General features: G+C 34.3%; 1 protein-coding gene across 1 annotated transcript; it reads left to right on the top strand.

Moving 5' to 3' along the window:
- Window positions 1-4,673: 4,673 nt before the first annotated feature.
- LOC103425538 (probable WRKY transcription factor 75) lies at window positions 4,674-6,843 on the top strand. The gene is made up of 2 exons (XM_070815478.1): window positions 4,674-5,111; window positions 6,480-6,843. The coding sequence occupies exons 1-2, from the start codon at window positions 4,717-4,719 to the stop codon at window positions 6,655-6,657; spliced, it is 573 nt and encodes a 190-aa protein (XP_070671579.1). The 5' UTR covers window positions 4,674-4,716; the 3' UTR covers window positions 6,658-6,843.
- Window positions 6,844-10,296: the final 3,453 nt, after the last annotated feature.

Raw genomic sequence — 10,296 nt, 5'->3', positions numbered from 1 at the left:
CATATATGGCGAACGAGATTAGCCACACTCCACTGTGGACATGTCAATAGCGTGAAGTTCCAATGGACGAGGTAGTGGGCCCTTGCACCTACCATGTGAACAGTTAACAAAGAAATTAACGGACAAAGAAACGAGGTTTGACATTGCAGCGAATTCGTAAGTTGATGTATGACATTACAATGTTCAAAAATGAGGCATGAGTTTGTTACATGATCCAAAGTTGAGGTGGTAAATGTAATTTACACTTTTACATTTTTTAAAATTTGGACGAACGGGTGGTGTAACATCCCACATTGTCCAGGGGAGTGATCCTTAAATGTATATTCCCATCCCTACCTAGCACGAGGCCTTTTGGGAGCTCACTGGCTTTGGATTCCGAAGGAACTCCAAAGTTAAGCGAGAAGGAGGCAAGAGCACTCCCACGATGGATGACCCATTGGGAAATGGCTTATGAGTTCCCAAAAACAAAACCGTGTGGGAATGGTAAGCCCAAAACGGACAATATCGTGCTACGGTGGTGGAACGGGCCCGAGATGTGGTGGACTAGGGCCGGGATGTGACAAAATGGTATCAGAGCCAATCCCTGGCCGGAAGTGTGCCGACGAGGACGTCGGGCCCCAAAGGGGGGTGGATTGTAACATCCCACATCGCCCAGGGGAGTGATCCTTAAATGTATATTCTCATCCCTACCTAGCACGAGACCTTTTGGGAGCTCACTGGCTTCGGATTCCGTAGAAACTCCGAAGTTAAGTGAGAAGGAGGCCAGAGCACTCCCAGGATGGGTAACCCACTGGGAAGTTGCTCGTGAGTTCCCAAAAACAAAACCGTGAGGGAATGGTAAGCCCAAAGAGGACAATATCGTGCTACGGTGGTGGAACGGGCCCTAGATGTGGTGGACATGGACGGGGATGTGACAGGTGGGCTCCGCACTTGTCATGTCATCATTTAATGGCCAAATTGACAAAATATTTAACGGAGGTCTAACATTGCAATGAATTGTAAGTTGATGTATAATATTGTAATGTTTAAAAGATGAGGTATGAGTTTGTTATGTGATTCAAAATTGAGGTGGTAAAATATAATTTATCCAAAATAATAATAAAATGAAAGATAAAACAAACTAACACCCGCGCCACTCGTGATTTCCTTCATCCATCTCGCATTCCACGACCGCAATTCCCCACATCCAGTCCTCTCCTACAGGCTACACCGCATCCCTTCACGCACATATATATTACTTATCGCCAGATATTCAACCATTGTGTCCTTATTGCCCCAAATTTTAAGATTCCGATAATGAATACAATATTTCTCTCCCCCTCCCCCCCAAAAAAATTAAAATTAGAAGATGAGTGATTCATGAATCTTATGCAATAAATAAAAGAAAGAAATCAAATTAACACATAAAACACAATAATCAAACCAAGTTTGACGAGAGATCAAGGAGAGGAGGAGGAGGTGGTGGTCATGACGTGGTTGAAGAAAAGTTGGGCAGCGAAAGGGGATGGAGCCGAAGGCAAGGTGTTATGGATACCGGAGTCGTGTAGGGGATGTTGATGGTCTGTGTTGCTCAGTTTATCTTTTATTTTAATTTTGGTTATTATTATTTAGTATTAATTATATTATTATTATCATTAAAAGTTAAAGGTGTTAATTTTTGAATTAAATAGATAAACACATGTGAACAAATTACAGAGAAGACATACATGAGATATCAAAACAGGAATAGTCGACCCTCTTAATAATGAGTTTAATCATCTTAGCAGTCTATAGATTACAGAATAATTTTAAAACACGTGTTCTGACTGGAAAATCTGAACCTCCACTTCCAGACACATGGGGAAGTTACAAACTTCATATGCATGGCCGGATGGCCCCCAACCCGTGGGAAGCCTAAATTATTACATGTGGTCCAGCATGCCATAACATCCACTTATATAAAAACCGTACAATTATTAGAGAGACGAAACAAATGTCTACTTCTAATAATATCGATATTGTCTCAAATTTGATAATTATCAAATGTATAATCCGTCAGGTATGAGATTTTATCATAAAATATCTTGGTATTAGTTTGAGCGAGGTTAGAATATTTAAACTTTTTTTTTCTCATAGAGACGGTCGATGTAAGATATTTCAACATAGACATGGTCTAGACCCTAAACCCAAAAACTTAGTTGGTATGAGATTCAAAATTGTTTTTAAATTTTAATAATTAAAAAAGAAGAAAAAATATCCAACAACAACTCCCCATGGATTTAGAAATTACTACCAAATTCAATTGGACAGACCAAGAGATTCAAATAGAAGGTTGAAGGAGAAGGAGACGAGAGAGAAAGAGAAGAGAAAGATAGGAGAGAATAAATTCAATTGGATAGAACAAGAGATCCAAAGAGAGTCGGAGGAGGAGAAGGAGGGAGAGGAGGGAGAGTGATTCGGAAGGGAGGAGAGAGAAAGAAATGAGAGGGAAGAGAGATAGGATAAAGATAAAGAGCTAGCACATAAATATCGGAAGTGAGAGGCGAGGAGAGTGAAAATAGTTGTTCGAAGTTTAAGAACTTTAAAAAACTCATTTTTTGTGTTTTCTAGCAGTAGACTAATTTTTAAGTTAATTTTGATTTTAGTTTTTGAAAACAGTTCAGCCAAATAGGTATTCAAATTTCAAAATGTAAAACTTAAAAAAAAAAAAAAAAAGTCTAAAAATTTGGATTCAAATAAAGTACTAAACAAGTTCCAAAATATTTGAATATGTATTTTAGATTCAATGAAAAGTATACCCGTACGAAACCTAGGTAAATTTGGTCAAAACCAACCAATTGAAGTATTGAACTAAGATTAATTAATTAATAACTAATATTTGCCTACACACTTTATGTGTATGAACACATTTTTTTAGAAAATGAGAAGGAGAGAGGGAGAGAGAGAGAGAGAACATGGGGGAGTGGGAGGTTTTTGTTTTTAGTTTTTTTTTTTTTAAATATTGGAGGTATTTTAACATCACCTGTAGGTGAGGCTTCAATAAAAAATAGTAAAATTTGAACCTATGAAATTACATTATTGCCCATCATTTTTTTTGTGTGATAGAAGACCAAGTTGTCTTTTTACCCTCTTTTGGTTGACAAAGAGAGTTTCATTAATTAGTAGAGATAATGTTAATAGTAATTAGGGCAAATATACAGTACTCTTTAAAACCGGGGAATTGGTTAACTGAACGATAATGTAATACGTTTATGCATAACATTCTACCTAGTGTACAAAATTAAACTTATTATCGTAATAACAATGTCTTTATGTATCATATTAATTTATTAATTATAATTATGTTACATTTTATAAATACAATGGGTTAGACATAATAATTTGGTTGGACGAATCGAACTTAAGATATTTTACTTATAGATGAAGATGAATACGCTAGACCATAGTACTAATGTTTATTGTTAATATGCAATATTGGACAGTTAACTTTGACAATTTTATGATATAACTTTATCTTTTTTGTAATTCAAATGTTCAATGTTAATGCTTAAGATCCTATGGTAGGTAAGGAGCTCAAAAATGACTAATGATAATGTGTAATTACATGACGTTCCCTAATAATAACTTACTTCTATTTGTAACGTCGTTAATGGTGTAAGAATCAACGGTAGTTGTGTAATAAACGATATCATGTATAAACTTACTATTATTGTGTAACATTTGACAATGAACTTTGACGATTATATATTGAATTAAATATTATTTAAACAAATGACCATACGTTTTTCTTTTAGAAACAGAATACCATAGAATTTCCCCAAGCAATAGGCTTTACATATTAATTTCCACCCTTAATCATGAAGCTCCAGAAACTCGTACTAATTACGGTTGATGATGGATTATCTATGCGGAAATGACAATTTCTTTATGAGAAATGATCAGGGGATTTTCCCACAAGTGTGATATTCTATGGTTGATGATGGATAATTTTTGCAAAAATGACTTTCTTTATGAGAAATGATAAGGGGATTCTCCTATAAGTGTGACATTCTATAATTCTTTATCACACCACAGAACATTAATTTTTATGTTAATATTATAAAATATTATGCTAAAAATAAAAGGAAGAAATAATCTATAAAATGTCTATTTTTTAAGAGAAGTCCTTATCCTTCTCTTCCTTTATTAATCTCACTACTTACGTGCCGCTTACGACATCATCGATCATACGACAAAAGATTAATGGAAACTCGCAGCCACCAAGCCGCCTCACCCTTGTATAATTCCAAGTTTCCAATCAGAAAAGAAAAGTAGAAAACCGCCCCGCTATAAACCACATAACAAAAGTTACGTATAAATATTATTTATATTATGTTTTTGTACCATATTTTCAAGCTATCTTAGGTCGTATTTGATGTAGACAATTATATCATTTGAATTAATCAGATTTTTAAATTTAGTTCATTATTTAATAAACTAATAATTAAGAAAAACTAGTTAATTAAATGATGATTTTGGTATACGAGGAATCTTTCTTATTCCTTTCATTGGGTTTTGCAAATTTTTCAAATGATGTAGCTATCCACATCTGATGCCATCTAAAGTGATATAGAAATATAGTATAAAAATATAGTATAAATAACATTACTGCGTGTATTTATAAGTTAAAGCAATCTTTTCATCACTAACCCTCTCTCTCTCTCTCCCTCTCTCTCTCTCTCTCTCTCTCTCTCTCTGATGGAAAATTACCCAACATTCTTTTCTTCATCCACATCGCCTGCTCCTTCTTCCTTGTCATTGAACATGGGGAACCCAGCTCATCATGCTTACAATAGTACTGATCTTCGCCAATTCCAAAGTAGTAAATCATCGAATGGGTTCTTAGGGCTGATGTCAGAGATGGGGGCTTCAAACAATATGATTAATAACAATTTTAGTTCTCAGGGAAAAAGCGTTGGAGGATCTGGAACTAGTGCGCCAACTGTGAGATTAGGGATGAAAAAAGGAGATCAGAAAAAAATAAGAAAGCCGAGACATGCTTTTCAAACAAGGAGTCAAGTTGATATACTTGATGATGGATATAGATGGAGGAAGTATGGTCAAAAAGCAGTGAAGAACAACAAATTTCCAAGGTATGTACATACAGGTAGCTAGCTTCTTGATTAGTTTTGTTATGAATTGATATATATATATATATATATATATATATATACAGGTAGCTAGCTTCTTAATTAGTTTTGTTATGAATGATATATCTATATATATATATATATATATATATATCAATATTGTGATCAATATATACGTTATAGCTCCAAGCCTTCTGTTTCCCTGATCTGCTCTTAGCTAGGCTGCTGAAAAATATCTGGATGATAGTCATAGACTGCATATTTATGTAAGATGATCGGCAGACAAAGAAACTTGAATATAATCCGAAGACAATATAGCATGTGTTTAGTTGTGTGAAGAATATATTCACATATGGTAAGGAACTTTCTTTAGATAAATCATGCATGTTGAACTCATGTTTGATTAACTACCAGGTCATCCGTTATATATCATGGTGTCCTTTCGCTTCTCAAATCTTGCAATTCTCTCGATGGGCTTGGTTAGAATGTTGACTTTACTACTGTTTAATCCTTATAATACTAAAAAAGTATATATATAAAAAAATCTATAAACTGAATAGATAAGGAATTGTTTCTGTAGATCGAGTTATGAGTACTAGTAAATACGATCCCAGGCAATTTTGGTTTTAGAGTACTAGTCTTGTAGATTCAAGCAGTTAATAAAGTTAAAGAAGCCCTAGCTCAAGTAATTGAAACTAAGAAGCTTAACAATGCAATAATCAGAGTGGTAAAATTTGTATAAGGAGTTTGCCAGTGCAGTCAACTTGTTCTTGATAATTGCTGCAGCTGCTGCTTCTGAGACTTCGTATCATAATGTTGAGACTGAACCCCATATTGGAGAAAATGAGACCTTGCATGTTATAAGGAGTTGAGTTAATCCCTATATTGCCAATTGGTTAAGATATGGTGACAACTCAACATTTTTCAATAAGGTCACTGAGAAACATTTAATGTTATTTTTAAAAGAAGGAATTGTTATTGGCACTTCAAAAATCTCATTTTGCACTCCAAACTTTCTATAATTAGAAAAAATAAATGTACTTATGAGCAGTGCAAAATGAAAAATTTGAAGCGTTAATAACAGTTCTTTTAAAAGAATTAAATTCTGATACATCAAACTGGTCTAGATATGATCTGCGTCTCTATTAGAATATTATGTTTGATGATTTGATTATGTTCTGATTCCACATAAAATCGAGTCATTATCTTCATGCAAATGTTTGGATTCTTCAACTGCTCGGATATAGAACTAGTGCCCAGAAAACATTACTATATAATACATATTCCAACCTGCATAGAAATAAATCCATTAGTTTCCAAAAAATTAGCAGTTAACTTTGTATATTTGTTTATTATTTCTTATTTTTGCAGAAGCTACTACCGATGCACCCATCAGGGCTGCAATGTGAAAAAGCAAGTTCAAAGGTTAACGAAAGATGAAGGAGTCGTTGTGACAACTTATGAAGGCATGCATTCTCATCCCATCGAGAAGAGTACTGATAACTTTGAGCATATTTTGAGCCAGATGCAAATCTACACTTCATTTTAATTAGATATATGTCAATGTGCTCTGCGTAAAGAGACATATATAATATTTTACCTGCAAGCTGTAGTTTGTGAATAATTGTGTAGTTTAATTTGTAACAAAAATAAAATGTACGCATACGCGTCAGGAATTCAGATTTTTATTTTATCAGAACTTGAGTTGTTTTATAACTTATATTTGATTTATTTATTTCTATGTGTTTCACACTATTAATTTCAGGTTTTATTCTATCAGCTCTTACTTCCTTAATCTACTCAATTTTGTTTGTTTACCATCTAATCCTATTCACATTTAATTTTTACGTGCGCTCCATTCAATTTCGATATTGTTTCCAACATAATTTGTTTACTCTATCCCTCTTGATTTTTAGGCTCCCTCACACAAACCCTGTGAAACTCCGTATTTTGAAATAATATATGTTTATTATAAGTTTTCTTATATATGATATACACATGTATATGTGTATGTATATGTTTTCTTTGAGTTGATAGGATCTTTGGCTTTCTATTAATCCCTTTAAAAGCTTCTTGTAGACTTTTATGAGTCAGTTGAGGTGTTGTGGCAATATATAGTGATTATAGACTTCCACCTAAGAACTTTAGGTGATGACTATCTCAAGCTTCCTAATTGGACGGGTGTTGTATTCTATCTCCACCATTTATAGGGCAACCCATTTATAGGGCAACCGTTTGTCAATCCAATGTCGACTTACATTACCGCGCAGCAGCTTGTAGGGGAATTCATTTGGTTTGATCTGTAGCCACCCAAGCCAACCAATTAGAGCCTAGTGTTGGCCGCCTCTTTTCCAGTATAAATAGGAGCACTGCTCTATGGTTTTAGGAGTAATGCTTCACTTATTACATTTTTTATACCACATTTGTATCACCTCTTCAATAGGAGTAGGGCCCAATAACATATTTGTGTCTTATCTCTATTAGAGAGATGATACAAAAGTAGTATGAAAAATGTGGTAAGAGCAACATTTTTGTTGTTTTAGAACGTGAAAATGAAAGAGACTACATGAATTGCATGCAAAGTGAAAATCACCTATATACATACATAGTTCTAGCACATGTGTGATTGTGTAAATCATTAGTAGATTGTATTTAGGATACTAGAAGATCCTTTTGCCTTTAGGATTGTATAATTAGGCAACAAATCCTCCTTGATTTATTATAAGTAAAGACACAAAGATTGAGGAATAAAGCACATAATTCCTCAAGCCTATTCTCCATCTTTCTATCTCCTTTGCTGCACCTCTCTCTCTCTCAGATAAAATAGGCCATAACAATTTTAAATATATATATATATATATATATATATATATATATATATATATAGGGAGGGAGGGAGGGAGGGAGAGAGAGAGAGAGAGAGCTTAGTTTAAGTGAGTTTGTTAGATTGTTGGCGGGCTTGTTTTATCAAGATTCTAGGTATCAATTGAGGTAGTGGTTTATGTAATGTGTTCTAAAACTTCTTGTTTTACAGCATACTGAACTGACAAATTATATATTATACTCATTGCACGATAGTACTTGTTGCTCAGCCCTCACCCTTTTATTTTACATATGATTTATTTGGCAAGACAACGAACTAAGATTGTGTTAGATGTAGGATTTAAGAGCTTTATTATTGTCATGCACACTATTAAGAATTTTTTGATTATTTGTATAAGAGGAATTTTTATTAATTTTGTATTATTTAAATTACTTTTATTCACGCACCAAGCATAAGGTTTATCTTTCAACTAATTCTGGGTCAGGTTCGCGACATGCACACCTCAATCCGGGTGCCGCATCCAAGACCTTCTCCATGTATAGATAATGGTGTTGCTATCCACAAACGTTTTTTTATTTCTCACACATCTCTTATTAATTTATTCTTATGATCTTCTTCAACTCATTTGGTTTGAAGGTCGAAAATTAAGAGAAGTGTGAGAAATAAAGAGAGATGTGTGCATAGCACAATCTGCTTAGGTAATTGTTAACTCTAGAAATTACAAGACTTAGGTGGCATGCATACCGAGTAATTTACTGAGCTAACTGCATCCTTCTTGTAAATGCGGGTGCACCAACTTGCAACCAAGTTTAGTAGTGCAAATAGAATAGATGTAGTGATGTGGTGGTGTGGTGTTGAACGTGCTATTGACTTTTGTATTAAGCAACTACGGCCAAGAAACAAACTTTTCGGCCTAGAGTTCTCGAAATTGAAGACAAGGTTGCCTTTACTATGAGGTTCAATCAAAATTTGACTTTCAATTTACCAAACACTAAGTAATCTAATAACTCTTCACTTTGTCGAAAAAATTAATGAAGTGACCTCGTTTAAAGGACAAGTATTGGTGGCCATGCCAGAAACCAGAATTTTCTTTGTTGAGTGTTCAAACGTGTCAGATTTTCTGGCACTAAACGAAGAGTCGTCTACAACATAAATAAGATCGGAAAAAATAAAAAGGAAAAATGTAGCATTCTTACACATGCTGCTGATCACCATTTATTCTTAAAATACTCACAAAAAATTAGCCCTTTCGATTAGATCCTTATGACGCATTATATTGAACTTTATGCCAAACATTATGTATGTTCATTTTTTAAAGAGAAAAGTTTAGACCTTTATTGTTGAATGGATGGTTGAAAGGATAAAAAAAGGAGTGTGATATCCACACACCCCATTTTACTTCTCACACATCTTTTTAATTTTTGGCCGTCGGATCGGATGAATTGAAAAAGATCAACGGACAGAAATTATCAAAGGGTGTGTGAGAAGTAAAATAGGGTGTGGATAGCACACCCCTAAAAAAACAACTGAAATGACATAAAATCGACAATAATGCTTATCCTTTGCACATTTAAATTTCGGTGTCTAATTTGTGCTCATGACTTAGTGTTGGGAAGAGAACCACATCACAAACAAGAGTCAGTTCTTTGGCAGAAGAACATATGGACATTTTTTTTTTATCAAATTGCATTGTTTACAATTCCAAAACGAAACTTTAAAGCATTTCCACCCATTTTTGTGGATTTGGATCTTTTTTTTTTTTGGACAAATTGTGGATTTGGATCTAGAATTAGACTAATGACAATACTATTTACTTAAATATAAATTATCGTGACGAATTCGATATCAAATTAGGCTGTCTATTGTGTGATTTAAGGTAGCGTTTGGTACGCAGACGGGACGGGACGGGACAGAACGGAACAAAGATTCATGTCATGTTTGGTACTGGCAAGATGGAACAGAACGAAACTAGATTAAATGACTAACTTACCCTTTTTATTTGACTCTCTCTCTCTCCCGTTTCTCTGCTTTCTCTTCTTCCATTTGACTCTCTCTCTCTCTCCCGCATGCTCAGATCTCCCAGTAAAAATCAAACCCAGTAAATCAAACCCATACTTTCTCTTCATTTCATTATCTTTCTCTTCAATTCCAGTAAATCAAACTATTTTTCCCCAATTTAAAACCAACGATATGAAAAGGCTAAGGGAGGCGAGTGTGGATTCCCAATTTCCATCCACTACCTGGTTTAGCGTAATATCAATTTACCTCCTCCATTTGAAGATTTAACATTAAACACACATTACACACACAATGCCTCAATTCCAAAACATTAAAAACCTCGATTTATCTCTCACAATTTCAGGA

This window comes from Malus domestica, chromosome 16, assembly GCF_042453785.1.
Source record: "Malus domestica chromosome 16, GDT2T_hap1".
NCBI classification, from domain to species: Eukaryota; Viridiplantae; Streptophyta; class Magnoliopsida; order Rosales; family Rosaceae; genus Malus; species Malus domestica.
Note: the sequence above shows the minus strand (reverse complement) of the source record. Positions and strands in the feature narration are given on the sequence as shown.